A 20,961-nucleotide genomic window follows, 5' to 3' on the forward strand; every position below is an offset into this window, starting at 1 on the left:
CATAATAGCGGCTGTTCTCACCATTGTACAATACATGCTGATCACTTTCTGAGTATAATGGCATCAGCCCCAGCGCGGGGTCTGCACGGTGACTCGCGGAGACTCGGGTGGGGGCAAAGGTATAAGAGCACCTTATTACGGAGCATACCGCACTGCGCCCACTTCACTAGAACACGTTGTATTTGCAAGAGGTATTTACAGACCCCATCAATGTATGTGGGTTTCTCTTATGGTTTACGTTTACATTTAATTTAATTTAATTTTGTCCAATATTCAGATATTCCAGAATTGCATGTTGTGTTAAAATACATATTATTTATATCTAACACTTTTTAGCCTGATTTAATTGTAAAACAGAGTGTAAAAAGTTATGCAAAGCCTTCTGGGAAATTTAACCCGTGGAAGAGGAAAGTGGGAGGAGTTCCCAGCATGCCCTGGGGGTACTGTGTTTTTGTGTCAATTGTTTGTTTGTCAATGTGTTTTGGAGGTTAAAATGATGTATTGTTCTATATGCATGATGTTAGTTATCTGATAAGTTATGTGTCGACTAATAGTGCTGTTCTGCATGCTAATACAAAGTTGAAATATTGGCACCATGATTGATTCTGCTCTGCAGTTAAATGACCCGTCTGATGGGACACAGGATGAGCTATTAAAATGGAGATCTTTTCTCTCTATAGCCTACTTATCTTGCTAGTAAGCTCGTGTCGTTATCATTAACGCGTTACCCCCAACACTGGACATAATACATAATGACATGATTAAATATAAGGGTCAGTTAGCCACATCAATACAGTCTGTAGAAATAATACAATAGGGTCATTAAATATAACATAATAACATTTCCACCTGTCTTCTTGTCCTTCAGGCTCAGTCTCTGTCAGCTGTCAGAGAGAAGCTGTGAAGATCTGGCCTCAGTTCTCAGCTCCCAGTCATCTAGTCTTAGAGAGCTGGACCTGAGTAACAATGATCTTCGGGATTCAGCTGTGAAGCTACTCTCTGTTGGACTGAGGAGTCGACATTGTAGACTGGAGACTCTCAGGTCAGATATACTGTTACTGTTCAACTGACCATTTAATGTCTGCTTTACATGTGCATTAATGTTAGAGAAAATAGCTGAACTCTCATTTCCGGCTTTAAACCAGCTGGGAAACCAGCGTTCAAATCTACTTCCTCTCCTCACTGCCTCTGTATAGGTGCAACCTGAAGTAAATTGCTTGTCAGGTTCTGTCAAACTGAATCCAGAAGCTAAAAATGTTATTACAATAAAAAGTGTTTGTATCAGGTTTGATCACAATATGTAATATCACTAGTCTGTTGAGTTTAAAGGGTTCATTTTGCTCCTGAATAAAAGTTGAACAGAACAGTCAACTTTAATTTAAAACATTTCTCTACCAGAATAAACTATAATCATCATCATCGTCGTCGTCGTCATAAAAAGCAGATTGAAAGGGTTTCTCAGTCAGTCTTACTTTCAACTGGGGGGAGCTCGTGCCCCCACCCTCTCACAGCCACTTCCTCCGCTATTACAAGTAATATCTCCTTCAATGTCCGCACCCCCTCCATCCACTCTTATTATTGGCGACTCAATTGTAAGGGGTTTTAAAAAGAAGTCTGTGGCCACGTTCTGTTTTCCAGGGGCCAAGGTAACAGATATCACGTCAGAAATCCCCAGCATCCTGGCTGACCATGCACTAGTCCAAGACGTTGTCATTCATGTTGGCTGCAACGACATCCCAAAAAGGGCATCCGAAAAGCTTAGAAGGGATTACACAGCTCTCCTGTAGCCTGTACTACGAATGTTGGATAAGAAGATCCAGGATCTGTCCCTTGATCTGGTTTGTCTAAACCAGATCAGCTCGATTGTAGTTAACTTGTACTACGAACCTCGTTTGCCAGTCGTTAACTCGAACCAGGTTTTTCTAATCAAGTTGACTGCGCGTGCACATGAAAATGCCCGTGCACACGAGCTCATGCCCGCAAAAGAGGCGTGGTTTTTAACAACTAGCCAATCACAATGCAATATGGACCGCTCAGCTCAGAACCGTAGCTTTTACAGCGCCAGACACGCCTATTTCCTCATTCATCAAAGCCATCGACTACTATGTCAGAATCAAAATCCGCATTGGATATTTTTAGTCTGTTCCCGAATGACTGTCTAAAGTTACCACTTTTATTCACATCAGTCATTTATTTGAAGAGCGGTTTCTGCCTCCACGTATCCTACAGCAGCTGAATTCACCCTCTCAATAAACTGCGAGTGGAAGCAATGTGTAGCCTAATGTCTCAGTCCAAAATCCGTAGACCATTTAGGCTCAACGAATAATAATGATGTCATGTTTAGTCGCACTGATTGAATAATTCCTATAGGCTATCAATAAAAAAAAGAATGATAATAAAATTAAAAGAGGCTTCTGAACGACACGGTATGTGCGGGCATAGATTTAATTTATAAAAAATAGCCTATTTTGTGGTCACATATATTGTCAGCAGAGTCGCATATCTCCATATTTCATATAATGATGCTGGAAATATGAAGTTCAATCACATCATACAGGCCAAAAGCAACACTTGCAGCTGCAAAATGCAGGAGTAGCCTAGATATGAATCATCTTAATATGGGATCGCCTGTGTGCAGGTGATCCCATATTAAATTGCTTAGATGTAGTAGGCCAGCATGTAAGCTATGACTATTTCAATTCCAACCCAACGTCAGTCTCAGCTCCATTGCGCACACGGCACCGTGCGCTTTGGAGACGTTTATGTAGGCCTAACCTTTTTATGCCGGTTTAGTGATATTTCTCCACTCACTATTCAGCTGCAATCGATCAGCGGGATCAAACAACGTATCTAGGCTACTTGAGAGCACAAAAATGAATAGGCCTATATAAAAACATATTCCAAAGTGGTATAGGGCTTAATTAAAATAGCCAACAAGTGCAAGGCTTTAGTCCTTGATTAACATTAACATTGATTACCATTACTCATTCAACATTACAATTCGTGCTCCTTCCTCTACGGGAAACTCATCCAGAAAGGGGTTGGCCATTTTTCCAAACTGCTGATTCGATTGGTTCGTGGGCGGTGGATTTAAGGTCTAATCTTATCCTTGCAACTTAACCTGCTACGGACCAGGTTAAGTGTGAAGCATAAGTTGCTATGGAAATATATGTCGGTAAGAAGTTAACTTGCTTTGTAGTACGGCCAAACCAGGTTTAAACCTGAAGTTACCTCGCTAAACCACTAAACTGGCTTTGTAGTACAGGCCTCTGGACTTTCTCTCGGTCCACAATAAACGTGTGTTTGTTTCTGGCCCGCTCCCCCCTCGTAATCGCGGGGTGGAACGATTTAGCCGCACATTGGGTTTTCACACCTGGCTCGAATCAACTTGTGCAACTCGCAACATAGTTTTTATCGATAATTTTAACCTTTTCTGGAATCGCCCTGCTTTCTTCCGGCCTGATGGCATTCACCCCAATGCCTTGGGCTCACGCATTTTAACTGATAATTTGTTTTATAAGATCCACACCAGCCGAACATGACTAGCCACCTCCATGCGTCCACTTCCGGTCATTCCTGTCCCACACCTTAGAAACTCCCTCTCCACCAAGGATCACGTTAGTTCCCCCCCCCCGCTATCGTCAACTCCAGCCGCCTCCCCCACTGCATTGCAGACAACAACTTTGTCAGTCAGACTCACTGGAGACATTGAACTGGATCCTGGACGTTTGGTATCCAACACACAGACTCTATCATCTCTTCAGTCTTGTTATTGGATTCAACTATATGGCAATATTCTACCAAATGTTTTTAGCAATCCAAACTATCTCTTGGCCCACCCCCCACTGATAAGGCTTCCTCCTGCAGCAAATATTATTTATGACCCGTCTTATTTTCTTTATCCAAATCATTATAATACATATAAAATAGATCAATCTGATATCTTACCTATTAGCGATCAGCCCATTAATCTGTTGGGGGTCACGGACCCCACTCACTCCCACAGGAATCCAACTTCTGGACAGACAATAAGGCAGACAAAAATCCGTGGCAATAAACCAAAGCATCCCAAAATAAACACTCCAACGAGCCCGCTTCAAATGTCCAAAACAAAGGGCATTAAGTTATGCCACCTAAATGTTTGCAGTCTTTTGTCCAAGCTTGACCAAATAAAACTAATATTAACACAGGCTAATATCGATTTACTCGCTCTATCTGAGACATGGTTATCATCCCTTGTCCCTGATAATTTTCTAAGCATTGACAATTTCAACCTTTTTCGACTCGACAGAGCTGATGGGAAAAAAGGAGGGGGTGTTGCGATGTATATTAATAATAAATACCCCTCTACTAATTTAAATTTCCAAACCCAGGCAGACTCTGAGACTTTGGCTGTTAAATTACATCTCTCAGCCGAACATGTACTTGGCATTATCGCCACGTACAAACCGCCAAATCAAAATCCCTCACAATATATTACATCATTAAAAACAGGCCTGAAGGACATCTCGATTAAGGAATTGGTAATTCTTGGTGACCTGAATATGAGCTGGTCAGACGTAACTGTAAGCAGACCTTTAAAAGATATGGCTCTACATTATGGATTCGAACAACTTATTTTACAACCAACTAGAATCTGTGACACCTGCAGCTCAATTCTAGATCTAATCTTTACAAACAAACCAGAAAAATATAAGTTTTTTTTTTTTTTTTTTTTTACCTTTATTTATACAGGGGGAGTCTCACTGAGAGCAATGCTCTCTTTTTCAGGAGTGCCCTGTTCACATTCACACACACATTCATACCTGGAAGCTGACCAGTACAACCACAGTCTGATCTGCTGGCCACTGAGCAGCTCCACTGGAGCAGTTGGAGTTAAGGGCCTTGCTCAAGGGCACCTCAGTGGTGGTAATGAGGGAGGGGCAAGCGCTGCCATTTCACTTTCCCCACCCAGATTTATCCTGCCGGTCCCGGGGATTGAACCGACGACCTTCCGGTCACAAGCTCGCTTCTCTAACCATTGGGCCACCACTGCCCCTAAGTTACACGGTGTCTTAAAACTAGCAATCTCCGATCATTATTTAACATTTGCGATCAGGAAAATAAAGAAAGAAAAAAATTGTCACAAACTAGTATACTCAGAGAGAATTCCTAAATCAAAAATCCAGAGTTATGAAAATGAACTTAAAAATACAACATGGACAATTGAGCTAGAGAGTAAAAATCCAGAGCAAATTCTTTCTTCGATCCACAATAAACTTGATAAGATTAAAAATAAATATTTAAAAAAGGTTACAATTAAACAAAGGCAGCACACTCTTCCCTGGCTGAACGTAGAAATAATTAAGTTACTGAAAGAAAAGGAAAGTTGTATGAAAAAATATCACACTACAAAGACCAAGGAAGATAAAACCATCTACATTGATGTAAAAAATAAATGCACTACTGAGATGCGAAAAGCTAAATCAAATTATTATAAAACTCTCCTTCTTAATTCAGCTTCGGACCCTAAAGCAATATGGTCAGTTCTGAACTCTATAACCGGTAATCAGAAAAATATCAAGAATAAACTAAGTATTCATTTATACAGTGTGCTAATAACTGATCCTCAAAAAATTGCCTGTGCATTTAACGAATTCTTTATCAACTCTGTTCAAAATCTTGCTATCAGTTTCAATCCTCCTTCACCAACACAAAATCTGAGTATCAACCCTAATGAAACACAATTATTTTCTTTTAATACGATAACTCAGGAACACCTATTAGAGGTAATCAACTCTTTAAACAAAACAAATGCAACTGACACATATGGCCTAAACTTAAAATTTATCATATCCTATATAGATACTTTTCTCCCAGTGCTTCATCACATAATCAACACCTGTATAGAAACATCTCATTTCCCCCAGCAATGGAAACTGTCTAAAATAACACCTATCTATAAAGCTGATGACCCCACATCCCTGACTAACTATCGACCAATATCAATACTCCCTATTATGTCAAAATTCCTGGAAAAAATTATGGCAAACCAACTTTTAGATCATCTGGAAAACAACAATCTCCTCAGCGACTATCAGTTTGGTTTTCGTTCAAAAAGATCCACTATGACAGCTTCACTATATCTGACCGAACATATCAGACAGGCCCTCAACAATGGACAAATAACTGGTACTGTTTTCATCGACTTTAGAAAAGCATTCGACACGGTCAATCATCAGCTCTTATTAAATAAATTACTATCCTTCAACATCGATCAATCAGCAGTCAACATGATCATCTTATCTCTCTGAAAGAACACAGCTGGTATGCATTGAGAAGTCTAAGTCCTCAAAGGCTCCTTATAACATTGGGGTCCCCCAGGGGTCAATATTAGGACCTTTGCTATTCGATGCCTACATAAATGATTTGCCATCTATCTGCCTTTTCACACAAGCCATAATGTATGCAGACGATACCGTGGTATATGTATCGGACCCAGATATAAATGTAATAAATTCAAAACTGGCATCCGATCTTGCCACTCTCCACAACTGGTTACACACAAATCATCTCACTTTAAACATAAAAAAAACTGAATGTATGTACTTCAAATCCCCCCTGAAACAGCTACCAAAGTATCAACCTATTATGATAAATAATGAACCTTTAGCCGTAGTGAATAAATACAAATATTTAGGAATTCTGCTTGACTCGAACCTTACATATAAACTACACATAGACAAGGTAGTGAAGCAAATTAAACAAAGATTGTTTGTCTTCCGTAAAATCCGTCCATTTCTCTCTCAGACTTTAGCTCATATCTATGTAAACTCAGTTATACTCTCCAATATCTCCTACTGCCTGCCAATTTGGTGTCTGACTGCTAGGGACACTCTAAAACCTGTGGAGCGACTGTACAATAGTGCCTACAAAATCTGTTTAAATCTTCCCTATCGCTCACACCACTGTATTGCACTTGAAAGAGCTAATGCATTAGACTTTGAGAACTACCTCAAATTAACATAAATGAAATTATATTATCAGATCCAATATCATCTTACACCATCCCTTATAAGCTCCCTCCTCCCCAGGTTCTCAGCCACAAGACAAACTCGAACCACTCGTGCCATCACAAACTCAGAAAATCCTCTTCCTAGATATAAAAACAATTACGGCAAGCAATCTTTCTTTTACAAAGGTACAATAAGCTGGAATGAGATTCCACAAATTTTAAGGAATAGTTAATCTCTAATAAGATTTAAACGGATGTATAAGAATCTTCTATTGGAGGAACAGGTCTGTGGTCATTGACCTGGGTAATGAGGCAACACTTGCAGCTGCCTCATGACCTAAGCCAGACAACCTCTTCTTCTTCTGTTTCTTGATATTTCCCCATCTTTCATATATCTATCACTTTAACTGTGTTTTCGTTTTTCTCTTGCTGCAGGACAGGAACCCTCTGAAAACCAGCATTTATGCTGAGTAGGGCCCAAAAGTATTTGAATTACCTTCTTGGTGTTGTATGCTTTTTTTCCTGTTAAATAAATAAACTGAAACTGAAACTGAAAACCTATGACCTCATATATGCTAATACGATTTTGTCTCCACGCTGGCCTGGGAATGCCTCGGGATTTCCCAGTCAGACCTGGCTAATGTGGCCAGTAGGGCTGCAACAGCATGTGAACGCAGATTAATTGCTAATTTAAACATCAGTGTGAAATATAAACTGCCACTGTTACTTTTTGAAGGTAACAATTAAAGGTATACTATGCAACTCTTTAGTAAAAAAAAAATCCTTAAAGAAAAGTTTCTCCTCAAAAACATCAATTTAACCCACTAAATACTGTGACAGTGTGTTTGTGGCCAGACGCTGCCCCCTGCCTGATTTCGGGGCTGTTTACATATTGGCTGTGCCAGGACCTATTTGGGCGGATACATTGCAGAGGTCCACGTGGGGCTGTAAAAACGTTCAGCCAATAACATTACTCACAGTGCAACAGTCAGCCAATAGCATCACTAAGATGTTCTGAGAGGAATCCAGCAGAGTGGAGTCAGCGCGGACTAAAACCAGGAAATAGAGCTCCTTCCCAGATCAATGTTTGAGCTGTTTGGTGTTTATCCCTCGATGGTTTGAAGGTGTGTGTGTGTGTGTGTGTGTGTGTGTGTGTGTGTGTGTGTGTGTGTGTGTGTGTGTGTGTGTGTGTGTGTGTGTGTGTGTGTGTGTGTGTGTGTGTGTGTGTGTGTGTGTGTGTGTATAGCCGCTGTGAAACTATCCGAAAATGACACATAATTAATTAATAACCTACATTTGAACAGTTTCACACCGCTCTCTCTCTCCCCACATAAACACAACCTCGTTCGACCACATAAACAGAGAATACAGAAAAACATGCCCCATCACTAAAATACACACAGGGAGAAGCGTCTCTCAACATAAACATACTGCCACACTATTATATGGGACGGTAGTCATCGTTTTGAGGGGAAACTTTTGTATAATTGTTTTTTAATTCAATAGTTGCATAGTATACATTTAACGTTACATCTCCATGCAGCGTTGCAGTGAAAAGATTTGGCCCCTATCGTTGCATCGGCGCAGTTTCTAGGCCGAGCGGCAGGCGCAGATCAAAGCAGTGGGCGTGGACAGGCGCACTTGATATCGTCGTGCTGGCGCTAGATGCAGCCCAAAGCATTACAACCACGCCTTTTAGGCGTAAAATTATGCACCGTCATGCTCATTGGATAAGTGCAATAAACGAATGGCACGCTTGCCTTTTTAGCTCCAATTCCACTGGTCCCGCAAAACCAGACGAAACCCAAGCCTCTGATCCCCCCCCCCCCCCACCTCCCTTCATCCCGTCTGTCTCCATATATCGGCTATTATTCCATATTATGATGCTTCTCAACCCAATCTAACTGCAGTTTAAATACTGCAAGCATGTAAATACGCTACACTATAGCAAGATCAAAGTGAAAATAATGTTCTATGCATCAGCTAGAAAAATATAGCCTATTAGATTGGTGAAAGTTTGTTCAGAAAGATATCATTTTCTCTCGCCTGCTGCAAAAAGGATGATGCACATAAATATACCCTACATTATGTCAAGTCATTGCATAAATGTGTTTTTATTGTAAAACTAAATGTGAAATAGGGCCAAGTTATTGGAGGGACATCACAGTATAGCAGATGCCATTAGAAGCGTTCCGAAGCGCGTTCCGCTGTTACTTCTCTAAATCACGTTAACTCGACAAGGGGTATATATAGGCCCAGGAGGACATATATGTTTCACATAGGGTGGTGTTTTCATCTCGATGTTTTATTTGGTCCAATATTGAAATGTTGACAATGGCAGGCTGTGTTACCATTACACATTAATTTAGAACTACCTTTTATATCTATTTTGGCTCATTTGGTTGCTATTTAGTAGCGAAATGGAGAAACACAATGCATGCTGGGAACTCAGAGAGAGAGAGAGAGAAGGGTGACAGAGAAGAGGCAGTGAAGGCACAGAATAGGCCTGCTTTTCAAAAGCGCAAAGCGCTAAATGTAGGCCAGGTCCCAAGATATCACTAGGCTGGTATTTAGCGCCGACACGCCCACTTTGGGACTGCGCCACGCCCATTCGGCCTAAAGCGCATTTGGCAGCCTAAAGCCTATTGCTATCTTGCCGAAACAGGCGCAAGGCACGTTTTTTTGCGGTTAAGGCCCGTAATAGCGCCGATGGCCTGTGGGAGAATAGAGCCCACACAGACAAAAGAGTTGCAGTGAAACGACACAGACGAGACAGATGCATTGCGTTACGTTCGGGAAGGAGAGGGGAGAGAAAGCGCGAGTGACTGGTTTCATTGAGTGACATCACCTAGGCTGTGACTTCGGACATTTTCAGTGGTGTAACTGGGAATATGGGATATGCATCAAAAACTGCAACCCTATAAGAAGGAATTGTTTTTGACTTCCGCGCTTTGACATGGAGCAGACCATTTTGAGCAGAGCAGAAGGGAGGGCCGCCTCTCACACGATGCCATATCGCTTGCCACTAGGGAAGAACACCCCTATAAAAATGGGCCGGCCTGGTGGTGCAGCGCTGGGATCTTTCAAGTTAAATGCAGGACTTTGCAGTATAGAGACACAGCACAGCCAAGCAAGCACATTTAATCATAAGACAACACAACAATACACACAAATTGGTTGCTTGGGGCCGGGGGGGACAACAATTTATTATTATTTTATTATTATTATTATTTTATTTTATGTTTTACCCAGTAGGTTGGTGTTCTTGCCACTTGGTGCTGGGCAAGTGCTTATTTGTCCATATGGTTAATCCATCCATGGTGTGTTCAAACTGTAAAACAATGTGCACCATTTTGCAACGGTTCCCAAGTTGAACATCATGTTACCTCCATGATTCAATGCACCGCTGTTTCCATTTGAATACTGGTCAGTGGTTCTCATCCTGTGGGATGGGTACCACTGGTACGCGGGGCTCCCTCCCTCTCATACTGGGGGCTGAGGGCTGAAGCCTTGTCTCTTTGCCTGTCTGTGGCATAGGCGTGTAATCAATCAGATAGTGCTGTGGGCGGGACAGTGAGAGATAATACAGATACAGACAGGAGAGGCAGCTGCGTCAGAGTCAAAGTAGCAAATGATTGCATTAATAATGGAGTTTATTTATCTGTATTTTTTGGAGTAAATAATAATAATAATAATTATTTGATATTTTATTATTAAATGACATCAAAACCAAGACACGGTCCGATTCGTGGGTTTTGTGATCTATTGCACCCCTAGTGGTCAGGGAAAGGAAAGTTTGGGGTTCCCTGCTGGAACTGCTAGAGTAACCCAGTGGTTCTCAAATGGGGGTCCGGGGACCCCGAGGGGTCCATGGCACTTTGCCAGGGGGTCCGCGAAAGGTTTCCAGGGGGGAGGGGCTTTTTTTGTGTGCAAAAGCTTCATAGTTCAACGAAAATATGTTATGCTTTAAATCTAAAATAGTTCATGGATTACATTCTAATCTGACAAACCTATCAATTTAAATGTCAAGCATGTTACCGTGGAAACAAGCTGAGCCCAAAATCACAAATCAGAATGAGGGGGTCCCCGGTATATTTTCTATCTTATAAGCTGCGTAGCCTACCTCTGTGACCCGATCCTGGATAAGCGGTTGAAGATGATGATGATGATGATGATAATGATGATGAACAAAGCAGGGCGCTGTTCTCAGTTTGACCTGAAGGCAGGAGAAAACCAGCAGCCAGTGAAGTAAACAAGGAAGTGTGTGAGCAAGCTAAAAAAATCTAAGTGAGGTACAATAGATGTCAGGGTAAACATCTAGAGAGTTATGAACACAGTACTATACTGAGTAGATCAATACAAGTAGATCAACAATAAACACTTTTGGCTCCAGCTGCGTGTGTGTGTGTGTGTGTGTGTGTGTGTGTGTGTGTGTGTGTGTGTGTGTGTGTGTGTGTGTGTGTGTGTGTGTGTGTGTGTGCGTGTGCACGCGCGCATGTGTCTGTGTCTTTCTGCTTTTATTTGAAATCAAAATCTAACAGATACAATTTCTTCTCACCCAGCACTACAAACTATACATCACTGACAGTATGTTCTGTGTGTGTGTGTGTGTGTGTGTGTGTGTGTGTGTGTGTGTGTGTGTGTGTGTGTGTGTGTGTGTGTGTGTGTGTGTGTGTGTGTGTGTGTGTGTGTGTGTGTATGTGTGTGTGTGTGTGTGTGTGTGTAGGCTGTCAGGCTGTCTGCTCACAGAGAAAGGCTGTGCTTCTCTGGCCTCAGCTCTGAGCTCCAACCCCTCCCATCTGAGAGAGCTGGACCTGAGCTACAATCATCCAGGAGCCTCAGGAGAGAACCTACTCTCTGCTGGACAGTGGAGACTCAGGTATGGAGAGGCAACGTCTGCTAGAAGGTTGAGTGTGACATTTTCTCTGTCACACTACAGAGATGAGGAATATTGATTAACATCTAACATCAGTTATGAATGATGCTGTGTGGAAACTCATATTGAAGGTTATTAATGTCCATGTTTCCATCATCAAAGAAAGTGCTGGTCTGACTTTGTTTATTCCTCCAGTGTGGACCATGGTGGAGAGCAGATGCTGAAACCAGGTCTGAGGAAATGTAAGTGTTTGATTCATGAACACACTAAACTTGGCCTTATTCACCTTCAGGTCTTTAGCAGGCAACTCAATTTTAATTAATGATTTTATAACAGAACACCAATTAAATGTCATGTTTTTCAGTGAAACTTCATTAGACCAGAATAATAGTGAAGCTGTTCTTATTTAATCAGCCCCTCCTAATTTTAGTTGTATGAATGAACATGGACAGGGACACCCAAGCCTTGTCCACCCAGTTGGAGCATGTGCAGAAGAGGGCATGTCACATTATTCTGGGAGCATCTTACACCAGCTACCAGCAAGCCCTAAACACCATCCTCCTTCTTACACCAGCTACCAGCAAGCTCTAAACACCATCCTCCTTCTTACACCAGCTACCAGCAAGCCCTAAACACCATCCTCCTTCTTACAGCAGCTACCAGCAAGCCCTAAACACCATCCCCCTTCTTACACCAGCTACCAGCAAGCCCTAAACACCATCCCCCTTCTTACACCAGCTACCAGCAAGCTCTAAACACCATCCTCCTTCTTACACCAGCTACCAGCAAGCCCTAAACACCATCCTCCTTCTTACACCAGCTACCAGCAAGCTCTAAACACCATCCTCCTTCTTACACCAGCTACCAGCAAGCTCTAAACACCATCCTCCTTCTTACATCAGCTACCAGCAAGCCCTAAACACCATCCCCCTTCTTACACCAGCTACCAGCAAGCCCTAAACACCATCCCCCTTCTTACACCAGCTACCAGCAAGCTCTAAACACCATCCTCCTTCTTACACCAGCTACCAGCAAGCCCTAAACACCATCCTCCTTCTTACACCAGCTACCAGCAAGCTCTAAACACCATCCCCCTTCTTACACCAGCTACCAGCAAGCTCTAAACACCATCCCCCTTCTTACACCAGCTACCAGCAAGCTCTAAACACCATCCTCCTTCTTACACCAGCTACCAGCAAGCTCTAAACACCATCCCCCTTCTTACACCAGCTACCAGCAAGTCCTAAACACCATCCCCCTTCTTACACCAGCTACCAGCAAGTCCTAAACACCATCCCCCTTCTTACACCAGCTACCAGCAAGCCCTAAACACCATCCCCCTTCTTACACCAGCTACCAGCAAGCTCTAAACACCATCCCCCTTCTTACACCAGCTACCAGCAAGTCCTAAACACCATCCCCCTTCTTACACCAGCTACCAGCAAGCCCTAAACACCATCCCCCTTCTTACACCAGCTACCAGCAAGCCCTAAACACCATCCCCCTTCTTACACCAGCTACCAGCAAGTCCTAAACACCATCCCCCTTCTTACACCAGCTACCAGCAAGCTCTAAACACCATCCTCCTTCTTACACCAGCTACCAGCAAGCCCTAAACACCATCCCCCTTCTTACATCAGCTACCAGCAAGCCCTAAACACCATCCTCCTTCTTACACCAGCTACCAGCAAGCCCTAAACACCATCCCCCTTCTTACACCAGCTACCAGCGAGCTCTAAACACCATCCCCCTTCTTACACCAGCTACCAGCAAGTCCTAAACACCATCCCCCTTCTTACACCAGCTACCAGCAAGCTCTAAACACCATCCTCCTTCTTACACCAGCTACCAGCAAGCCCTAAACACCATCCCCCTTCTTACATCAGCTACCAGCAAGACCTAAACACCATCCTCCTTCTTACACCAGCTACCAGCGAGCCCTGAACACCATCCCCCTTCTTACACCAGCTACCAGCGAGCTCTAAACACCATCCCCCTTCTTACACCAGCTACCAGCAAGTCCTAAACACCATCCCCCTTCTTACACCAGCTACCAGCAAGCTCTAAACACCATCCCCCTTCTTACACCAGCTACCAGCAAGCTCTAAACACCATCCTCCTTCTTACACCAGCTACCAGCAAGCCCTAAACACCATCCCCCTTCTTACATCAGCTACCAGCAAGCCCTAAACACCATCCTCCTTCTTACACCAGCTACCAGTCGTTAGGCCTGGACTTTCTGGGCTATAGCGCTGGATCTTTTATGAAAAGCCCCGGATCTCAAATATGAAAAAAAATAAAAATAATCTGGGCCCCTGGGCTAAGCCCCCAATGTCAGACCCTAGAAACGCCCCTGACATCATCACTGAACTATAGCCTTGTGTGTGCGAGTTTATTATTTATGTATTTATTTATTTTATGTGCATATTTGTGAGTGTGTGCGCGTGCGTGCGTGCGTGTGTGCATACGCGTGCGTGTGCGTGTGTGTGTGTGTGTGTGTGTGTGTGTGGCGTGCGTGCATACATGTGTCGGTGTGTGTGTGTGTGTGTGTATGTGTTTGCGTGCGTGTGTGTGTGTGTGTGTGCGTGCGTGTGTGCAGGCAGGTGTGTGGGCACGTGTGTGTGTGTGTGTGTGTGTGTGTGTGTGTGTAGTAATAGTAGAAAACTTTAATGTCCTCCAAGGAGTTCAAAGTATATAGAGTGGAGCACACCCAAAAAGTTTGAAGAGGTGCAGACTAATGTAAAGTCAAAGTAACATAAAGAAAAGAAGTCGCACACTCAAAATCTCCTCTGCTGTATTTTAATGGTTACACCAACATGTTTCGGCGAAAGTGCCTTCGTCAGGGTGCAGTACAACATAAGGAGATGTGACCCTTTTTATAGGGCACACCTTCTCCAATCAGTTGCAGGTGAGACAATTACAAAAAGGGTTAAAACATATATAAATACAATAAGGTACAGATTTTCATTTCCAACAATCCAATGATCTGTTTTAGGAAAAAGCATTTTACAATTACAATATACAATCATTAATATTTTTTTAAATGTGATGCCAATGTCCTCCAAGGAGGCAATTTGTTGTACAACACAGTACATGAAGACACAGACACATTAAAATGACACACACACAAATCATAAAAATAATCAAATCATCTGTAGTGGTCAATAATACACAATAATACTGTGCATTAAAGTGCACCTGTTAGCAGCCCGGCATATTTAAAGTTTATATCTATGGCAATATTGCATACTGTCGAAGGAAAACTCCGCACATCTCTCTTACGGGCAGGTGCGTAAGACAGGGATACAATTCACACAAAATAAAGAGAGTCCCGCACACTGTCCAAACTTATTTAATAATTGTAACGTTTCGGTCTCAACTGTACAAGTGTAGCAGTTGTAGTAAAGCGTTTCCTTACTTTTCACCCCGTTATATTTGAGCTATTTAGTCAAGTTCGCAAGTCCTGCTCTTTACCATGTGTCCTCCAGCTGTCCTGAAGTCCTCCAACTGCTGCGCCTGTTGCTTAATGCATTTGTCGCCCCCGGCCGATCGAAAGGGAGATCATCATGCTTATTTTCAAATATTTATTCAAAATCAAGACCAATTAAATAGGATAATGTCAAGTTTAAAACAAATAAAAAAGTGTCCGATGATGACTTCTACTTGGTTTCACTTGGTGAGATTTCTCTCAGTAAAACACATCCAAATAGGCGTTATTCTGATAAACTGGGATTAACTACTCTACTCATGGAACCAAACACTTATTGACAAAGCTATTGAAAAAGTGAATGGCAGAGATTGCTTTTTCTTCATCTATTATGGGGGAGGAAGAGACGGAGCAAGAAGCAGACCGACTGAAAGTCATGTTCTTGTTACGCCTCTTGTGAAGAATGTAATACATAGAATTGGGAACGTTACAATTTTTTTTTATAAAACAATCTGCATGGAAAAGCCGACATCTTAGAGGAAACTGTGCAAGGCCCATTCAAATGTTTTTGAAGCTGATGAACACTGCTTGTCTTCAGGAATCTGTTATCAAACAGGAGAGGTGCGGTAACACTTTACAATACTGGTGCACACATGTGTATGAATTGATCACAGTCTTGCATCAAAGCGCAGCAATCTGGAAAACGAGATCCAACGTGTTGCCTTTGTTATGCGTAACTGTCCTGACCTGTGGGCCACTTTCAAGGATCATTCAAGCAAAGTAATGAAAAAGATAGAGAGAGAATACAGATCATCGCGGGGCGTCCGAGCGACAGAGACAGAGCAGTAGACCGGACTGGTCTGAACTGACTGCTCACATTCCAGGGAATTACGTTAACGTCTGCGGGATTCCAGAATCGATAATCGCAAATCGCAATTTTTTTTTTTTTTTTGCAAAGTAGTGGAGTACGTTTAAGCAATTTTTTCCCACAGACAACAGCAGATGGCTCTCCAAACACACCAAGACTGGTGTCTGAGAGGTAATCCTCTGAGCTGTGCAGAAGGTCTGAGACCGAAACGTTACAATTATTAAATTTATTTTTGCAAGTTTGGACAGTGTGCGGGACTCTCTTTATTTTGTGAATATTGCATACTGCCCATTGCTGATGACCAGCTATGTTCTCAATGTCATAATCATAATAAAACAACAATAACTATAGCCTACTAATAATAATAAAAATGAATAAAAAATGTGTGCGTGTGTGTGTGTGTGTGTGTGTGTGTGTGTGTGTGTGTGTGTGTGTGTGTGTGTGTGTGTGTGTGTGTGTGTGTGTGTGTGTGAGTGAGAGAGAATGTTTACACCTTTGTTATACTGTAGATAAAAGGATGAAGCCTAACTATCCTTCTAACCATTCGCTGAGCAATCAGGTAAACTTGTGATCTTCTCTCAAAGTGTGTTGTAGCTTGGAGTGCATCTCTCTCTCTGGTCTGTCTGTATACAAGGGATCAGTGTTGGTAAACAAACGGCTTACTGGGGGCAACTTTAGAATGGGACCCTATGGAGCCAGCCTTGAGTGTCTCACTCTAGCAGGTTGTGATTTTGACTAAATTTACTTCATTTTAAAATTGCAAGAGTTCATACGACTTTAACACTACATATTGTCGCTGTCCGATGACAACCACGCATCTCCAAAACGGCAACTTTTCAGGAAAAAAAAAAACAAAAAAAAACGCTGTAGACTTAAAATACTGAACTACACGTCGTCAACTTTGGCACATCTTCATTATAGACTGTTTCTCGCTGAATGTGTCATTACATTATTAATATCTTACCTGAATAAGCTCAAATGATGTTACAGGATTACTGTATCACTCCGAGTTTGATGCACTTTTCCCGCAGCTCCACAAAGCCTCCCGCCGTCTGGAGCAGACAGCCGCGCGCACATACCTCCAGCTCCAGGCAGGTCCAGCAGCGAGCGCAAGTCCGCTCCCAGGCCGAGTTAGTAGCAGCGTCTCGGGGCAACAGAGCCTCTAACTAACACCAACATTATTCTCGTCAGAAACCACTCTGATCTCCACAGTTCAAATGAGTCTGCAGTCCAGGGACAATTCAATTTTTTTTTATTGATCTATTTATGTCAGACGACGTCAGAAACAAACTAAACTAAACCAGAAATACAAATTCTGCTTTTACTCGGAATGTCATGTGATGTCTAGTTTTTGAGATATTAACGTTTGTTTGGCACAACTCATACTAGTTTAGCCTGGATGGAAAAACCTTGCTCCGAGTTTTCCTGCTATGGGCGGAAGACCGTAACCTTGCTTGCAAGATGGATAACCTCGCGAGATCAAAAGAGATTCTCTCGACGTAATCCATCTTGTCATGCACAGGCAGGTAAGATGATTGGCCGAACCATGGCCGGCTCGACGAATCAGCGGCAGCCTTAGGCGGGCTTTCTGTGTGACGCACATGGTCTTTGTAGTTCTTTTCACTCGTCAACATGGCTGCCGCCGCGGAAGTGACAGGCAGTCTGAATGAAATTGAATGTAACGTTCCCAATTCTATGTATTAAATTCTAAAAAAAACGACCCTCAATATTTGGGAAGGCTAAGCCACACAACTAGTTTCTTATAATAGAACCTCATGCTTCGAAGGCAACTTTACGACGATGAGGACGGTGAGGACTCAATCACTCTTACATGCACAGGCCATGCACCGTCCTCCGGTCGCAAACGTGACGTCAGAGGCATGGCGATCTGATTGGTTGAAGTTAACACGCACCAGCGGTGATAGACAGAGGGGTCATCCAATCACCTGCCAAGTAGCTTGGAAAAAGTGCCCGCCTCTGTCAGCGGGTCGGGTTACTGCATTCCCAGATCGACTGGTTTAGTGAAATGTAATGTGGAGCTAAACCGTCCATCTGGCAGCGTCAGGTTAGGAAGACTGTGCTGTGGCGAAAACACTGCAGCACAGGCCAACGGAAGACGAGGCAGGTCTTCTTCTGTCTTCCTGCCTCAGTAACGCATGACACAAGGTTATACCAGGGCTGGCGCCAGAATGAAATTACTTAGGGGGCGGTTATAACTGGGGAGGGGGCTGATATTTTTAATCGTAAAACATAGATTATATACCGGCTATGCCTATTTCTGCACTTTTTAACTATAATAACCTCTGAAAAGCGCAATAACAACACAAGAAAGACTTCTATTCAAAATCAAAAAAATCTTTTATTTCACAGCAGCAGATTAAGGCATTAATAGAGCTGAGCTTTGCATAACGTGAAATGCGGGACCTGTCTGGAGCACTCTGAACATATATGTCTATGAAAAGTCATAGAATAAACAATTGCTGCAAAAATCAACAATAACTAAACAAATTAATAGCCAGTCAGTGCCAGGTTCATTAAATTAAAGAAATAAAGTGATCAGATGCGTTGTCTCCGTCTTTCTGCTCATGGCATGCTGGGTGCAGCTGATTTCTCTCTCTCTCTCTCTCTCTCTCTCTCTCTCTCTCTCTCTCTCTCTCACTCACTCTCTCTCCCCCATTGACGACGATTGCCACTGTAACATTTAGGCTTCTCCGTGGTCGAAAGTTGAACGAAAGTTAATCGCACACCCACGCAAAGCATGCTGAACCAAAGTGATGTGTGTATCTATCTTGACTTCTAATCTTTCCTCCGCGCCATTTCAGCACGACAGACAGCGCCGCACGGCCCTATCCAAAGTATGCATGGAACTCATCTGTTTATCTCTCCAACCCATTTCAGCACCACGGACAGTGGTCTGTCTGTCTGACATGCAAAGCAACAGAAAAACAAACCTGTTAAATGACCTTTACTGTTCCTCAGTAGAGTTGCAGCAATGCAGCCTCCTCTTGGTTTTGTTGTTGAACTTCCTGAGCAAACGATCCTTCCAGTCGTGTCCCCGAAAACGTTTTGTAAGATCTTGTAAGATTTTGTAAGCGCCAGCTTCCGGCATGTATAGTAAAATAAAAGCACTGATTTGGGTTCTCTAACCTAGTTTGTTACCTATAGTGGTTCCCAACACTTTCCCAACGCGGCTTTATAATCCTTTTTGGTGGGACTCCGGCCCGGTATTGTATTGTGTATGTAAGCTCTGTGTATGGATATGTGCGTCGCATGAAATGGCATGAAATGTGTTGCGTTTGCCGTAGCTGTAATTTGCGACTCAGAGCACTGCTGGCGTCTTTGTTTTGACTGCCTCTTCCACCTGCGTCCTAAACTATCTAGTTTAACGTGACTTGTTTTCCGTGTGTATTTGTTTTGTGCGCCCGTCTTCGTTCTAGTCTACTTATTTAGTCACCTAACCTGATTTATCATCCCCTCCGCCGGCTTAATACGTCACCATCATGGCTCAGTGTGTGACTGACCCGCTGCGTGCCGCCGACCAAACAATGTTAGCCTAGCTGTGCCGCGATACCTGACACCCGTCCCGGGAGGTAGTCACCGCTCCATCGCCAGTTCACAGGTTGCCATCTCCGCAGGTGAGTGAAAGTTTCCCCGCTCTCTCTCACTGCTGCTGGACTTGGTTGCTGGCAGGGCACAGCTAGGCTAGCCTACCACACGGGCTCATTCTCTGGCTAGCAAATCAATAGCAACAACAACACACCGCCGCTCTGGTCTAGCGTTATACTTCCACACAGCTCACTGGCTATCAGCTACTAGCCACGGCCAACATACTCCCCAGATTACTCTTATCTGTACTCATGTCTCATCTCCAACCTCAGACTCACACTCCTGCTACTCCTCACATTTTCCTCTGGACTCTCATTTTTTCCACCGACCCTCCAACTTCCATTAACTCTCCCCCGACTCACCTACGCTGCTACTGACCTTCACTCACTCACTCAACAACAACTATCGCCTCACCACTGCTGCTGCCAGCAAATCCGGCATTCTCCACCAACACCGCTACATCCATCGAGGCTCCCGACCCAACCGAAAGCGGACTCTACACTACCCTGAAGGCACAAACATCCCCTCAATCTGGACTAACTCCTGCACCTCCGTCAACATCACCTACCGCACCGCTAACCTCAATAACCTCCGCCCTCTCCCCCTGCTCCTCCATCCATCTCCCTTGCACTGCTGAACACTCTCTCTCTCTCCAACAAATCACCTGTCATATCTGAACTCATACTGGACAATAACATTGATCTGCTCCTCCTCACTGAAACCTGGCAACAACCCTCTGACTTCTACACACTCAATCAGGTTACCCCCCTAATTACAGTTATATCTCTAAACCCCACCTCTCTGGCCGAGGGGGGTCTCTCCATTCTCCACGAGCAAACTTTATCCATCACTGAACTGGACCTCAACCTCCCACCCATCTCATCCTTTGAATAACTTGCCTTTAAAATCCCCAATTCCATAACTGCACGACTCTACAGCCCTCCCCCCCAAGCCTCACCCCTCTTTTCTGTCTGAACTATCTGAAATCATCACCATTGCTGCCCACTGGTGACCAACCAAACTGTAACCTCACATCTGATTTCCTCTCTCTCCTTGACTGTTTTCACCTTACCCAGCACATCAACTTCCCCACCCATGTAAAAGGCCACACACTCGACCCAGTCTGCTCTGCCTCCCTACCCATATCCAACCTTCACCCTCTCTCATTTCCACTCTCCGACCACTACTCA

The 20,961-nt window shown here is 43.3% G+C and overlaps 1 protein-coding gene across 1 annotated transcript in view; it reads left to right on the forward strand.

Annotated features, from left to right (window-relative positions):
* The window catches only part of LOC310792228 (NLR family CARD domain-containing protein 3-like), a gene marked incomplete at its 3' end in the record, with an annotated part of 45,998 nt that overhangs the window by 20,573 nt on the left and 4,464 nt on the right, over positions 1–20,961 (forward strand). Inside the window, exons 6-8 of the mRNA XM_083653957.1 lie at positions 869–1,042; positions 11,721–11,873; positions 12,066–12,112. Coding sequence (XP_083510083.1) covers positions 869–1,042; positions 11,721–11,873; positions 12,066–12,112 — 374 coding nt within the window. The remainder of the gene's footprint in view (positions 1–868; positions 1,043–11,720; positions 11,874–12,065; positions 12,113–20,961) is intronic.

Source organism: Poromitra crassiceps (genome assembly GCF_964638095.1).
Source record: "Poromitra crassiceps genome assembly, chromosome: 17".
Taxonomy (NCBI): Eukaryota; Metazoa; Chordata; class Actinopteri; order Beryciformes; family Melamphaidae; genus Poromitra; species Poromitra crassiceps.